This window comes from Festucalex cinctus, chromosome 2, assembly GCF_051991245.1.
Source record: "Festucalex cinctus isolate MCC-2025b chromosome 2, RoL_Fcin_1.0, whole genome shotgun sequence".
Classification (NCBI taxonomy): domain Eukaryota; kingdom Metazoa; phylum Chordata; class Actinopteri; order Syngnathiformes; family Syngnathidae; genus Festucalex; species Festucalex cinctus.
In genome coordinates this window covers 16,249,667-16,266,281 of record NC_135412.1, presented here as the reverse complement: position 1 = coordinate 16,266,281, position 16,615 = coordinate 16,249,667, and the positions used below count along the sequence as shown (strand labels likewise).

The 16,615-nt window shown below is 41.5% G+C and overlaps 1 protein-coding gene across 2 annotated transcripts in view; it reads right to left on the bottom strand.

Moving 5' to 3' along the window:
- nol4la (nucleolar protein 4-like a) overlaps positions 1-16,615 on the bottom strand; it is a 42,108-nt gene that overhangs the window by 16,744 nt on the left and 8,749 nt on the right. For both annotated transcript variants that reach the window (XM_077513286.1, XM_077513287.1), the window contains exons 2-4: positions 5,543-5,698; positions 1,282-1,393; positions 336-445 (exon numbers count right to left, since the gene is read on the bottom strand). In XM_077513286.1, coding sequence (XP_077369412.1) covers positions 336-445; positions 1,282-1,393; positions 5,543-5,698 — 378 coding nt within the window. The remainder of the gene's footprint in view (positions 1-335; positions 446-1,281; positions 1,394-5,542; positions 5,699-16,615) is intronic.

The following is a 16,615-nucleotide window of genomic DNA, read 5'->3' as shown; positions in this document are numbered from 1 at the left end:
TGATTAAGGGTCATGTAAAAATATTTTATCATAATTTTTTTCCAAAATCATGTTCTTGCATTATTTGTCCTTTTTGTAATCTTCCATCCATCTATTTTCTTAACCGCTTGCTCCTCACAAGGGTCGCAGGGGTGCTGGAGCCTATCCCAGCTGGCTTCGGGCAGTAGGCGGGGTACAACCTGAACTGGTTGCCAGCCAATCACAGGGCACACTTAACAAACAAAATGTTCGTTTTTTTACTATGCTCTTAATTTTTTTCTTTAAAATGTCTTAAGATTTTTTTTTAAAGATTGTATTTGAACTATGTGACATAAAACACACACATGTCGACTTACCCTCTCTGTGGCAGTCATGCACTGCAGCTTCATTTGCTTCAGGTAGGTGGCAGTCAGGGGCATGTTGTAGTCAATCAGGTCAGGGACCAGCGAGGTTGGTCGGTCGTTTTCTGGCAAAACGAGAACAGCAGCAGTGAGCCATTTTCCTTCATTTTTTCTTTTTGGCTCGTCATCTTCTCTTATACATTTATTCTCTTTGTATTGTAGAGGAAAAATAGAGGCTAAATTGTTTAGTATAGAGGAGTATATTTTTCATTTTTGTTGTTGTAGAAGCCTGAGGTAAAAGAATGTGTCTGCAGTCCTCCCTTCGTCCACTCGGGGGAGTCTTCCTTCATGTATCGCTGTTCCTGGGCCTCTTGAGTCTTTGTTACATCATGTTGCATCCGTCTGTCCATCAATTTACACAGCACGTGTTTTCTTTAGGGTGAGGCGTGGAGGAGCCTATCCCAGCCCAGCTAACTTTGGGGTGAGGCTGAGCACAACCCTGGACTGTTCGCCAACCAATCCCAGTAGACAAACAACTATTCATATCCAAGAACAATTCAGAGTTTTCATTGAAGCTAAGACGGATGAGTTTGCAATGTTGGTGGAAACTGAAGTTCTCTGTACACAAATTGCTTGATATTCAAACTGTACAGAATGTTTGTTACACTGGATTCAACTTTCTTTTTTTTTTCTTTTTTTTTCTTTTTTTTTTTTATCTAGTACAAACCATAAATCTGCATTTAATCTTTTTTTAAAGTGTTTATTTCCAAACATTTAAATTTCTAGAACTATTATGTCCAAAAGTTCTTCATTTAATTATTATTTAACTGGTTAAAAAAAATAAAAAATACTTTTGCTAATCATCATGGACTGGCGGAATGTTGGGGGCAATGAAGGTTGATTTTGAAAATGGCCCATCAGTTAATGATGCCTCCTGAGTGAGCAAGCAAGGTTGCGTTACCTTTGAACTCTGCGGTGCTGGGGTTGATGTGCATCCTCTTCTGACACTCGCCGCAGCTCATTAGGAAGCGAGTCACCGCCTCGCGCGGCAGGAAGGCGTACGTCTCCGCTATCTGGTGGAGAAGGGACAAGAATCTAGCATTACAGGGTTAGTTTTTTTATTATACTTTTTTGTCGTGGCAAAAGTTTGAGGTCAGCGATGTCGCCACGTGGTGTGATTGTCCCTCCAGGTGATCGTTTTGCTCTCTCTATCGTGTGGACAGAAGGCCGCAGTGCAGCTCCAGCCCTACCTGGATTTCTGTTCTCAGCCCGTGGGCAGTATTGTGACCCGTTTTGATAGTTCTGACCAAGTCATTTCAAAATAAGATACTGCCTGCGGGTTAAGATCGCAAAATTTCGGGAATTTTCAAACTTGGAAACATTGCGTGGGAATGAACAAAACTGAAGGTTTGCTTTAGAGGGACCGGAGAATTCCTGGAAAGGCCAAACAAAAATGCAATTTGTTCATGTATTTGTCACACCACAGAGAAAAGTGCTGTTATAAACCTGCTGAAAGTTTCAAAATGGCCAGTTTATAAAATGTGGCTTGAAAATCATGACAAATGAAGCAGTGTGCACACCACAACAACGAGGCGCTCTAAAGCGGCCATGTCAGTGTGAAGGCCCTGTCCACACTGGCTGTCAAGTCTGACTTTTTTTTGTAGCCTCTCCTTACTCTTCCCTCTTTCTCTGTGTGACATGCGGACACAGCCAACAACGAGGCACTCTACAAAACGGACTATCCAAAAGGAGCAGAAAAGAAATATGGACAGTGCTTAGCTAGATAACTGGATGTTACACACTGGATAACTGGCGTTCACATAGCTGACTTTTTTTCTTCCCCCCCTTATTCTACCTCCTTTTCATGACATGCACACACGTCATACAACGAAACGCTCTAAAGCGACCACGATTAGCTAGCTCGCTAGCTAACTGCAATGTCACAATTGCACTAGAAAACAGGGTGTGTCTTCCATCCACCCTCTTCCATTCTTCCTCCTTCTCTCCGTGATGTGCGTTCAATCATGGCCAACATCGAGGCGCTCTAAAGCAGCCACGCCAGAAGGAAGCCCCGATCCACACACTGGCTGTCATCAAGGAAAAAAGAAAAAGACAAAATCCCCCTGCTCTTCCATCTTTCTCTGCATGATGTGCGGGCACTCATGGTGAACAATGAGGCACTCCAAAGCAGCCAATCCAGCAGCTAACACATTTTCGGGATGCTGCCATAGCTAGCTAGCGAACTGTGTCATAATTGAACCAGAAAATCATGACAAAAATGGTGACAAATAGTTTGGGCTCCCCTCTTTCCGCACAGTCTACATGACACAAACATAAACAGACAGAGTACTTAGATTATGTCAAGTTGGCCTCTGTGAAGTGGGCAATTGGAGACCACCTTCCCCCAACCACCCCTCCCCAGTGATAGATGTGCTGTAGCTTGAGATAATAATAATATTGCACTCAATTAAGTGATTTCTGCAATGAGTCCAAGAGAGTTTGATAAACGGCAATATATTTTTCAATAAAATCCAACGACATCCACCAGACACGTCTGCGGAGTGCAGAATCTGTCTGCCTGCGCCTCGCTCAAATCCACCAAGATTGCACCACAAATTAGACCTGTTTCCAGCTGGTCCAAACATGAGTCTACTTTCAGCCAGCAAAAGAAAACGCCGAGCATGGCGTAGTGTGATCTGCCAAATTTCCATGAAAATGAAAAAAATAAAAATAAAAAATAGTGAAAATAGTGCCCTCTATTGACACAATTAAGTACTACATAGTTCTTAGTCCTAGTCTTAGTCAATTTTTAACAATTACCTTGAAATATGAGAACGTATTAACAAACCAACCTGTCAATTGACTATATTTACCATAAATCACCACCTTGGTGTTAGTGTTATGCTCGGCCTGGCACTAGCCCAACACCCCCCCCCCCACCGCGTGTCTCCAGTGCCCGCCTCCCCTCCTCATCCCCACTAGCGTTTCCCTGGAAAACGTGACCTTCACAAGACCACGGAGAGACAGCAGGGGTGCCCACCCCCACCGGGCCCACCGCCGCTGCCACTGCTCCCCATCCCCTTTGCCCCCCACCCCCACCCCCAACCAACATCCACAGACACATACACACACACATCCCGGCCCCTTGAGGCGGGTGAGAGGGAAAGGCCACCCAGAGGAGCGTGCTCCTCCCAGAAGGCCACAGTGACAGTTCCATATTATGCCCTGCCCCACTCATGCTGCCTCCTCAAAAGGGGACATGCGATCAGACCTGACAGGACGTCTCTACGGGCCAGGGGCACAACTAGAAATGGGATTTTGGTTCCTCGGGGGAAGTGGGGGGGTTACCAAAGTCCTGCAAAACTGTCCGACACGGCCGCAAAAACATGAAGGGGCTGATTTTTGTCCCGTTCCGCTCGGTCCGGGCATCAGAAGCCGCGTGACGGTGTTTGTGGGGGCTCCTTTTGTTCTCTAAGCAGCCGTCATGTGACACAGCTGGTAAATTTGTTTTTGTTCCCTTGGAAACTACTGATGCTAAAAATTATACATTGCGTTGCCACTTGGAAAAAATAAAAATGGTTTTGACACAGAAAGAACTCTGCGGTGGTTAATGTGTTTAGCCACTGTAAGCTCACTTTTCCAAAAGGTTCATTTGACTTGACTCCCAATCCCATCACATGATCTGAAATCAGGGCCAACCACATGATTTGAGGATGGGAAAAAAAAAAATCTGATTTTGTAATTTCTTCTTTTCGAAAGTCAAGAATAAAATATATTGGGTACTTGATTTGAACCTCTGTTAACTCTTTAATTCAATGTAAATGTTTTTTATATAATTGCGATAATTTGGATGCACTCATTTTTCTTTGTAGCCTGTAGGCAGTATCTTATTTTGAAATGACTTAGTCAGAACCACCAATAAGCCCAAAACTGGCCACAATACTGCCTACGGGTAGCTGAGGTATCGGCTTGGGACTCACTATCTGCAGATATTGAAAAACAAGTGATTTGGGTGCACAGAAATGTGACGGGACATTCCTAATCACAAATAGGGCTGTAGTTAACACTTATTCTATTAAGACGGTATAGTATAGTGTAAGCTATAGATTTGCAATCACCACTTGGCAGCGATCAATAATTTTGATTCACGTCTCAATGTACCAACCAACCATCATTTATAAAGAATATATGGCTGTTAATGTTTTTATATTGTCTCTACGTGCTAATTTTTTATTATTATTATTATTATTATTATTATTATTATTATTATTAATTCAATCTCTGCTGTAATAACCTTATTTATTGATTGATTGAATTATTATTATTATTATTATTATTATTATTATTAATTCAATCTCTGGCGTAATAACCTTATTTATTGATTGATTGAATTATTTTTTATTTTATTATCTGTTCTCATTGCTGCTGGACATGTAAATTTCCCAGAGGGAGCCATCCCAAAGGAATCAATAAAGTCAAGTCTAGGTCTAATCCACTGTTAGTGTTAAAATATCTGTTGGCTAAAATGTGACTTTCAGTAGTCTATTGTATGTTAGCCGTTGGGTTGTGTTTGAAAAATGTTCAATAAACAAAATTGGAATAATAATAAAATATCTGTTGGCTAAAATTGAATATCTACGCTAATTGACAGCATGTAAACGGCACTTTCTATTGTATGTTAGCATTAAGCTAGTAAAGGCCTTTCATTAGACCATTGTTAGGTTGTTTAAAAGGATACTTGCCTCATTTAGACATTTATAGCAGGAAGATGTTTTGATGATTTTGTCTATAATTAATTTGATAACCCCATTATTTTTTCATGTACAATTAATAACTTTAAAAGCACAATTTCCACATGCTCTCAAACTTAAGATGACATCACAGTTTGCAAACGTCACATGACCAAACAGGCGAGCCATATTTGGTTGTTACCTGAGCTCTGAGCACTTGTAATGTCATTTTCAGTCGACAGCAAGTGGTAAAATGTGTTTTTAAAGGTAGTATTTGCACATTGACTTAACTTGTGTATGAAATGTGCTATAGAAATAAAGAAAAACAGTGAAGTTCTAGAATTAATTACAGACAAAATATTAACTTCCTACTGCTGAAAATGGCTAAATCAGTCAAGTATCCCTTTAAAATACACAGAGAGTTGTTCTCCTTGTTTTCCGTTTGGTTTTCAAGTAAACTGCAGCTGCTTAGGGTAAGGGTGCCAAACATACCGCTTTGTAGGTCTTCTTTTGGCCCGCGTGTTTGGGGGCCCGGCCCGGGTCGGCACCGATTTCCACATGCATGGCGTAGATGATGTCAAAGAAGTCTTCCACCACTGCCACGCGCTTCAGAGACGAGTTGTCCTGGGCTGAATTGCCATCCGAGCACTGAAACAAACACACAAATTCCACATTTGTTGGATTCAAACGCAAACCGCAAATAACCACTGCAATTGACAGCAAAATCATTGACATTTCTGAGTTTGTACTCGTACTTGTACTGTGAGTAAAGGACTTTAGCCCCGTCAGAAATCTGTTCTAAGATCCAGTTAAGCTTCGCATTTTATGTGTTATCTTAAAATATATGTATACTTTACTTTTTCAGCCCCCATCTAGCTCCCGGAGAGAAAAAAATCAATGTGCAAGTTAGGGGTGTGAATTGCCTAGTACCTGGCGATTCAATCTGTATCACGATTCATAGGTCACGATTCGATTCGATACCAATTAATCCCTATACAAATCTATAAATCATTTGTTTCGATTGTTTTAAAACTCAAATATAAAGAATACTAACCAATAAACCTTTGCATGTACACTGTAAGATTTGTATGAAAATGTATTTAATTATCTGAAATTATCTTATAACTGTGAGCCACTGTTTTTATCAAAAAGCACTTAAATAGAATATTAAGGCTTAATATTCCATTAATATAAAATTCTTCTATGTTTAAAGTGTGAACCTCAACCCTCAGTAAGATGTTTTGTTGAATATTTCCATCAAAAGAATTATGTTTAAACATCGATTCGGCCACATATTGAATCCTGCACTGTATTATTGCGGTATATCGCCAAATCGATTTTTTTTAATACCCATAGTGTAAGTCATACAATTAGCAACTTAAATAGACTCGACTCCAAGTGATATGATTCGTGTTATATATTAATTCATAAGATTACACATTGCAGGCTCTATTTTCATCCTGTAAATGGGCATGTGCACATTATTTTTCCACAAGAATCTGAGTATGATTAACTCATTCACTCGCAGCCATTTTCACTGAAACAACCCCCTTTGCTCCTGTTTTATTGGATTTTGACTGATTTTGCAAGGCCCACAGAATATTGTGTTCTATTGCTATAAAAAACATGGAACCTAACAAAAGAAATATTCAAGTCTCTTATTTCACCAGGAAAAAAGTATATTTCTATCTGTTTCTGTGTTGCAGCAATTAACATTACACAAACCTGTTCAAAACACTGGGGAAAAGAGCCTTTTGAAACTTGACATGGTCCTGGTTGATAGTTTATACTCTGCTGCCACCTACTGGCCGTTTTCTGTTTAACTACCATTGCTTTAAGCGACCTCCTCAGGTCAGAGGCTGCATCAAAGGCTTCTGTATGCTCTAGCATGAAAAAAAAAAAAAGTGTTTTGGGGATCATGGCAATATTTAAAATAGAACATTTTCATACGTTTTTGGGAGCAAATGAGTTAATTGTCATATCTGGCGTTTATAAAGAGCTTTCCAGTTTCTATATGCTGTGTATCTGAATTAAGATCGCAGATTAGCCTAGCCCACCTGACTTTGGGTGGGGGCGTGCACTGGATCGCTCACCAGCCAACGACGGGCTCATCGAATATTTTGAGGGCAAACATATCCCATGTTGGCGGGCCACGTCGGTGCGGACGGCCGTGGCCAGTGTTTGCCTTTGAGCCGGAGAGGTGGCAAAACATCTCATCTGCGCGCCGTTTAAAAATAACCCGTTGAAGAGCAACAGTCCCTCCCACCGAGCGCCACCTCTGGCAGCCGTCCTGCCTCCTGCACCGCTGACCCTGTCGCCATAGAAACTGCCACTGATTTCTCCCGGGCGGGCAGGTGTGCCGGGCATAGGGTCACGTGACGCACCCTTGGAAAGTGGGAATCGTCAGGACAACCGCCTCCATCCACCGTATCGCTCTCCCTGCCAGGGTTTCCCCAAGCCCCCCCAAGTTGAAACATCCCGGGAAGTCATGGATGAGAAACTGAAGCGTTATGAGTTTGATTTTCAGGAGATTGGGAATGACCGTTTGCTTGTCAGAGGCGCATCCCGAGTGGAAAAAGTTGTCCCGTGGCCCTGAAGGAAGCACATCTCCCCCCACACACATCCTCCCTCCCGTCCCGACATTTGTGTACTCCTCCCGCTTTGTGACATTTCTCCGTCCCATCCACCGTTTTCTTACCGCCGCCCCGCCACCTCTGTCGCCCTCCCCCCTTCTCCTTCTCTCTTCTTGCTCCGGCTCTCCCAAGTGCGAGGTAATGATGGTTGCCATGGCAACTAAAACCAGCTCACAGAGCGGGTTTGTTTTAATCCGGCCCGCCCCGCCTCTTCCCAGCCACTCTCCCCTGTCAGCATGGGCTAAATGGAACGCTAATAAACGAAATCATAACAATCCTCCAGCTCATCATCGCGGCTGTAATCTAGCAAGGTATCATCACGGTAACCCCCCCCAACAACACACCGCTCCCGGTGACATCATCCCGAGCGCCAGCGCTGCTTGGGACAATGGTGTCAGGTCCATTCACGCCGGATTTAGATAATCTCATCCAAGTGTGGGGTGTGCATTGCACCCACAGCGCTTCTGCATCGCTGCTGAATTCCTCCCAAATTCTCTGAGATGCACTCGGGAAGGGACGACGACAATCAAGGCCTCCCCACTGCTTTAAACACTTTCTCGGTACAAAAAAGCCAAAAAAACATGTTTGCTGCTATTGGTTTTTCCTCTATTTATTTATACTTTTCTTTAAAGATTATTCTAGTCAGCGATTCATCTGTTGATTATTTTTCCGATTAATCTAATCAGATACTGTTTTGGTACGTAACGGCTTTCAGAAATTTGGCAAAAATGTTGATCATTGGTTTCCACAATAAAAGTAGAAGTTTGCAGAGACCGAAGATCACATTTTCTTCCACTGCCTTGATTGGTCAAAACAAACATGCAAAGATGCCGCATCGTCCAATCAGCACTAAGTATTGGACAACAAGGCCCGCCTTTCCTGAACGGATCTTCCGAGTGAAGTTCCAGATTGATAATGTGAAGAACTCCCTTGAGTGAAACACAATCAATCAATCTGGTTTATGAGGTTGCAAAATAGCTGTCAATTAATTTGATGAATAATTAATTGTTGATTAATTGCTGAATTGTTGCATATGTAATTATTTGTGTATTTTTAAACAATCTGTACTGCATGAATGCCTCAATTTTCCATGAGATCTTTAAAGAATTGTCCTATATTGAGAGGTGCAATAATTAATTGCTTCATTGACAATTGATTAGCAAACTATATTGATAATTGATTAATTGTTTAGCGTAATTAGGCAACTTTTGAAAGGTCTGATTTCAACCTCTCAACAACTAATATTATTCGAGTTCTAGAGTCCTGCATGAAAGTCGACCAATTATCTTTATGTTGAATCCATTTGCAAACATCTGCTTTTACTTTGGAAAATAAATAATAATAATAGTAATAATAGTAATAATAATAGTAATAATAATCGATCCATCCATCCATTTTCTTGACCGCTTATTCCTCACAAGGGTCACGGGGGGTGCTGGAGCCTATCTCAGCTGGCTTTGGGCAGTAGGCGGAGTACACCCTGGACCGGCCAATCGCAGGGCACACAGAGACGAACAACCATCCTCACTCAAAAGCACACCTACGGACAATTCAGTGTGTTCAATTAACCTGCCACGTATGTCTTTGGAATGTGGAAGGAGACCGGAGTACCCGGAGAAGACCCACGCAGGCACAGGGAGAACATGCAAACTCCACCTAGGAAGGCCGGAGCCTGGACTCGAACCCGAGTCCTCAGAACTGGGAGGCGGACGTGCTAACCAGTCATCCACTGCCCTAATAATAATAATAATAATAATAATAATAATAATAATAATAATAATGATGATGATAATAACAATAATAAATGGGCAGCACAGTAGTTAAGTGGCTAAATTAGCATGTCCGCCTCCCCGTCTGAGGACTCGGGTTCGAGTCCAGGCTCCGGCCTTCTTGGGTGTAGTTTGCATGTTCTCCCTGTGCCCGTGGGGGTCTTCTCCGGGTACTCCGGTCTCCTTCCACATTCCAAAGACATGCAAGGCAGGTTAATTGGGCGCTCCGAATTGTCCCTAGGTGTGCGTGTGAGTGTGGATGGTTGTTCGTCTCTGTGTGCCCTGCGATTGGCTGGCAACCAGTCCAGGGTGTCCCCCGCCTACTGCCCAGAGCCAGCTGAGATAGGCTCCAGCGCCCCCTGCGACCCTTGTGAGGAGTCAGCGGTCAAGAAGATGGATGGATGGATGGATGGATGGATGGATGGATGGATGGATGGATGGATGGATGGATGGATGGATGGATGGATGGATAATAAATAAATAAATAAATAAATAAATAAATACATAAATAAATTCGCCAATATGATGTTCAGTTACGGCATCAGATGATGTCAGTATCTAAAAAAGTGCTTGTGATGAATGTATTTCTATCCTAACCACCTGTGGAGGGAATAAATGTGAATATATATGTATATGAATATATACGCAAAGCGCTTTGAGGGCCTTGTAAGGTGGAAAAGCGCAATAAATCAAGTAGCATTTACCAATATATAAACAAACGTCGGCCAGGAAAAAAATAACTGCAATCAACTTTAATGCAAACTAGATTTCCATCCGATCGATGGAATAATCAATACAATAATCGATTCCAGAAATATTTGACAGGTGCAGCCCTAATCTTATTTTGTTCTTTGTGAACTGGAATAAACATACATCCAATTATTTAAAAAAAAAAAAAAAAAAAAAAGCAACCTGTTGTGTACAAGAAAATGAAGTTAGCCACGTCAGCCTCGTCAACACCTCGAAGGCCAGTCAAGAGTCAACACGGAGTGAAACATTCACCCCTGAACGCATCCTGCTTTGGAGTGTGCGTGTTTGTGTGTTCAAGAACATCACAACTGGAAGCATCTCCACAGAACAGCTGTTGAACGGCGCAGCAGCTATTTGGTCTCATCATCGGCGGCGGCGGGCCGTTTTAGAGCGCACATTTAGGAGAAATGTCAGCATCCCTAAACGGCAACAAGACATCGTGAACACGCCGCAACGCTCCTTCCCTTCCCTCCTTCTCCCGTTTTCTTTGTAATCCCGCAGGACTTTGCTCTCCTCCCCAGCCGCTGTACGACCAGCCCCCATCCTCGCCTCGCCTCGGCTCCCTGTCCCGCAACAAACCGCTCTGTTGCTAGGAGACTGGAGGGTTTGAGTCGGCCACCCCCACCCCCGCTGGCAGTCTTGTGCGTGCGCACGCACGCAGAGCAAACGAGTCGCTGATGGCGAGAGGAGCGGTCCTGCACAAGGCAGGCAGGCAGGCAGGCAGGTCAGGAGGAGGAGGAGGAGGAGGTTGGGCCGCTTGACTGGAAGCAGCTGGGTCACAAAGGCAGGAAGGCAGGCCACGAGAGATGCGGGACCTCGCAAATGAGAGAAAGATACCATGCCAGGCAAGGGATTTTCCACAAAATCACTTTTTTTTGTCTTACATCGCAGCCTTCACATGTGACTTTTTCCACATGAGCTGTCGTTTGGCTCATATTTTAAGAGATAGACGCTTCAGACCCCCCGCCACTAGATGGCGCTAGCAAAATTCACAACATCTGGCCAGCATCAGTTCACAATTATAATAACCCTGCCTTCACGTGCTATGGGAAAGATGGATCTTTTCTTTGCACACAGACACTCCTAATTACGACTGAGTTTTGTTCATGTGCTTTTGTTGTTGTCGCAACAAAATACATATAGCAGCTGATGTACTCTTTGATCGTAAAACCAAACAATTACGGCAAATAATGAGTTGTAAAGGACAGGACATTGAATTGTGTATGCTACGTAATTGTGGAAATTCTAAAACAACCTGCTAGTGGATGACAACGCCATTGTAAGTGTTAATATTTCTTGCCATTCACGAATCCTGCGGCACTCTCCGCCATATTGAAATTTGAATAGTTTTCTCAGCTCGGAAATTCGGGAATCAAAATAAATTCCCAGTCATCCAGTGGAAAATATAAAATGAGGGGGCGTTCACGTGCAGTTTTCCACTCGACGTAGTATTTAACATAATTTTGATACCACATAAAGGCAGCATAAGTCTCAGTACTGATGCATACAATTTTCATAGAAAAAAAAAAATGAAATACTATTTTAACCCCCTTGTTCTGTTGTGGGTCAGATTGACCCGTTGTTAAATTTTAAATTAAAGTAGTAATAATTAGTCTTAACCCCTTATCATACGATCAATTTTGCCGAAAATGCTTTCAAAAAAGTTGCATTCAAAGTAAGTTTGAAGCTGTTCCTGAACCATTTAGAGTATCGGCATAGTTTATATATATTTTTTTAAGAATATTTGCCCGCCAGAAACCATCCGAATTTTAAGGGGTTTTAAGTATGCCTACATGTTTTGATTTTTTTTTTTTTCTGTTTCTGACACTTTTTGGATAACGGGTCAAATTGACCCATGAACACGAGTTATGTTCCTGAAAAACTAGTGGGTTCATTAGACCCCTGTGCATAAATGGATACAGCTTATTGTTAGCAGTGAAATATTACAAAACTCTTGACTATCCTTCCTTTTTGGGTCAAATTGAACCATTGCAATTTTTTAAGTTGTGTCATGACTCAATAAAAAAACTATAGTTATTTAGGAAATGGTGAGTCTGTTTGTTAATACTGGTGAGTACCGAGTATGTTAGTTAATATTTAGATGAAGTAAATATGTAGATCATCCTCACTTCTGACAAAATATATATCTAATTTCTAGTTCCTGATTTTAAAACGGCTATGAGAGAGTGGCCAATACCAATACCTTGAAATAAGGCTGAGTATCATCAGCACGATACTGATACCTGGGATCAGTACTTGCCCATCTTGAGTATTTCGTACTCGCATTTCCATGTTTGAAGGTTATATGGACAACAAATTTTTTATCCAGCAGAATACTGCTGACAAAAAAAAGTGCTTACTTGAAACTAATGTTAGGTAAGCAGGCTTACACATTGTTGAAGATATAAATTGTTCCTTTTTGGTTTGATATTGCGTACTGTGGCAAGACATGTCTTTCAAATATTTACATATAGTGAGGAAGGACATATTACGTTGGTGTCGTCGACAACCAAAGAGCCAACATGAACCCGTTTCATAAAAGAAAACAAAAAAAAACCGGAAGTAACAAACCATTTGGACATTTAAAATGAAGTTCAATTTTACTTTCCGTTTTTACTTTTAATTTCTGCTGCCGTTGAACCCGGTGGCCCGTTTGAAGCGATGTGTCAGCACATCCGACATATTGGATGTGGCAATTGTATTCGCCGTAAAAATCAGCAAATAATTTCATAAAATAATCAAATCAAAAGCAATGGTTTCATATGAATCCAATGAGTTGTGGCTCGGTGTCACATCTCCAAGGAGGAAGCAAATGAGGCATCTCCACAAATAGCTTCATGTTTTGATATACTCAATCGCGTTACTGTAAATGTTGCCAGCAGTTGTTGCAAAGGGCGCCATTTAAGACTATTGGCAGTGAATATATCCAAAAATACAGTATATGGAGCTAAATAAATGCTGTATATATGGTATTGATGATAATTGGCCCCGCCCATGAATTTTCTGTGCCCCTTTAAGTCTGGGCTCTGGCGACGGGTCTGTGCACGTCTGATTAATGGTGGCAGGTTAAGGTGCATATGATATGACATCAAATGGGATCATGGACATCATTACCCCCCTCGTGTTTTGTTTCTGTTTCTTCACCTCTGCTGTTCTTTTTACATCATCATCATCATCATCATCATCATCCTCTCCCTTCTGCCTGCGCTCACAAAGGCCGTCATTAAATCCACATTAGGTACCGCCAGCTCCCTGCAAGCAGCCGTCCTGTACGTGCGTGTGATGAACGTTCTCGGATGGCGAGCGTGACACCCCCGATATCTGACGGAATCGGCGAGAGGAGACCACCGGTCCCGGGACCGAGAGCGTCTGCTCTCGTATGTAAATGAGCTGGAACGCGTCATCGACGCGAGTCCATTTCCGTTCCCTCTCACTTTGTCAAATTGTGTCTGGGAAAGGAACTCAGATGACAGCTGAGGTGTGCGAGGGGGGGGATTATCGGCGACTTAAAGGTGCGTGCGAGTGTGTGGGTGCGTTAGGAACGGAAGTCTGACTGTCTCCCACACGGGGGTTGGGGTTAAGGGGGGGGAGGCCCCCGGGCCAGTTAAAAATGGTGTTAATTTCTCCTCCTATGGGAAAGCACAGAGCGGTCTCTCCATGGCAACAGAGAGGCTGCTGAAAGGAGGAAACGCCGAGCAGCCCATCAGCAACCCCCCCTTTGTACCGGAGCGCAAACGAGCACAAAGTAGCTAGCACACGTGTGCCGTCTGCATTGCACCTCAAATCACCACATTGGTGAGATTTACACGCAAATACAACTCGAGATACAAGCTGAATTTGTTCACACTCAAAATCATTTTTTCTTAGTGAAATTAATGGCAATGCTATTTCGTTTGTTCCATTCGACTCGCTCCCCACCCCAGTGCAAAAAAACCCCAAACAACCATTTTTGAGTTTGTGTTTAAATAAGAAAAAAATAGCAATCGAGAAATACAGTTGTGCTTGAAAGTGTACACACCCTTGAGGTATGTAAATTTATGAGTACAACTGTAAATGTACAAAAGCTAAAGGTCGCCTAATGACTCAAAAATGTGAGGAATCATCACCAAAATTCACATGCACGTCTCTACTCATGTCAACTTCAACTTCTGAAAATGTCAAAGGAATTGCCACAGTATTATGGATTCTATGCACATTAAACCTTTTGCTCACCATACAGTGCGTTCATAAGTTTACATACCCCAAGGGTAATGTAAACTTTCAAGCACAGCTTTAATATTCTAGTTGATAAACACAGAGTACAAACATAGTTAAATAGAATGTAAATGATTTCACGATGTGTGCATCACAATTTAATGCTGCTCTTCAGGTCATTGTGCTTCTGCTGTGCCTGCCTGGGCCACCAGGAGGCAGCAAAATATAGTCATGTGGACAAACAAAAAAGAATGCAGGGGACCGCAGCATTCTTGTGGCTCAGCACTTGCAGATTCACGTAGAGTTTTTTGTTTTCGATTTATTTATTCTCGAAGCACTGGTGAAATCCTATCTTAAAGTGTTTTAAAATCGCAGCTAATGATGCTAACTGTTAACGTGTCAATGGTGTGCCTCATTATATGTCAGGATTAATCCATCTAGCATTAGTTTTAGAGTAAACTTTACTGGGATTGTCGTTAAATAGCTTAACGATAATGTAGTGAGTTCAGTTGAGATCACTGCCACCAAGTCAAAGCAAGAAAACTGTCCAAACATGGCGGGTGTGTATCACAAAAACCCCTAAGTGATATATGTTTGTCACCAAGTTACGTTCCATTTGAAATCTGCACTGATGAGACAACAAGATGATTCGGCGGCGAATGTTTGAGATTGCGTTGAGTGAGGTCGTGCGGCCCGCTGAGAAGTGCCGCCACGCAGACGTCAAAGAAAAAGTGAGGACAAAAGCGCAGTTGATTCCAAACGCTAAACAACACAAAGGGTATTTATGCAAATGCTGTGGAATAATAAGGCGTATATTCTTTTGACTCGGTGGCCCCCGAAAAGATGGCCTCTCAGGGGACGCGTGGCCTAATTAATCAGATATTAATGATGATGATGTTCCCCTTCTCGCTTGATGGCAAGGTGCAAACATCTCCCATCGCCCTTTCAAGACCAAAGATCGGTCCAAATAAGAAGCTCGAGTTCACAAAGACGACACATCCCCATCAAGTCTTTTGTTTTGTAAATTGAGGGAGGCACTAACCCGATTGTCTCCTGTTCAGTCACAAAAAAAGGAGACTCTAAAAAGCTGGGGATTTTTTTACTATTGATTCCTTTTGATAGTTAAATAAAACAAAGTGCCCGTTTCACATTAACGCTTCAAGTAACATGCAGTTCCAAGACTTCCTGTTTACTTTGGAATCCAACAGTAAATTAAAAAAAAAAAAGCAATCATATTTTTATATCATTTAATCAAAAACGCTTATTTGACTTATTTATTTGATAAAATACAGGACCGTCTCAGAAAATTTGAATATTGTGATGAAGTTCTTTATTTTTGGTAATGCAATTAAAGAAGCAAAAATGCCACACATTCTGGATTAATTACAAATCAACTGAAATATTGCAAGCCTTTTTTTGTTTTAATATTGCTGATTATGGTTTACAGTTTAAGAAAACTCAAGTATCCCATCTCAAAATATTAGAATATTTCCTCAGACCAAGTAAAATAAAAAAAAATAAAATAAAAAATAAAAAAAAAAATAAAAAAAATCAGCAATATTAAAACAATAAAATGCTTGCAATATTTCAGTTGATTTGTAATTAATCCAGAATGTGTGGCATTTTTGCTTATTTAATTGCATTACAGAAAATAAAGGACTTTATCACAATATTCTAATTTTCTGAGACAGTTCTGTATTTTAAACAGATGCTAATTATGCTAACTAATATGAATTATGTTTTTGATATATAGATTTTCCCGCTCCTGCCTTCTCCATGACAACTAACACAAATGCATTCTAGAGGTTATGCTGTATTCGAGGATGGTCAAAAGTCGGATTTATCAGAGTTGTTTTTTCCCAGTTCCGACCTGAAAGCATTCAAGGTGAAAGTAAACAACCAAAATGGCGGATAGTGATAAATAGTTTTTTTGTATTTTGGTCCTGAAACTCAGTTTGACCTCCAGCAAATTCACCTTCTCGCAATTTTGCTTCATTTATGGCTTTTATTTTATTTCATAGGCATTTCATACAGTCCAGTAGTTGACTGTATAATTTCATGCAGGGAGATAGCGGCATACTGTCACGTACGTTGTGTTACATGAAGTTATGTTGAATATTTATGAATGAAGAAAGCTATCTAGTTTTATACTCGAGTAAATTGTGTTTTACCATTCAGAGTGCCGTCACATTGTAGTCCATTGTGAAGTCGGGGTACTT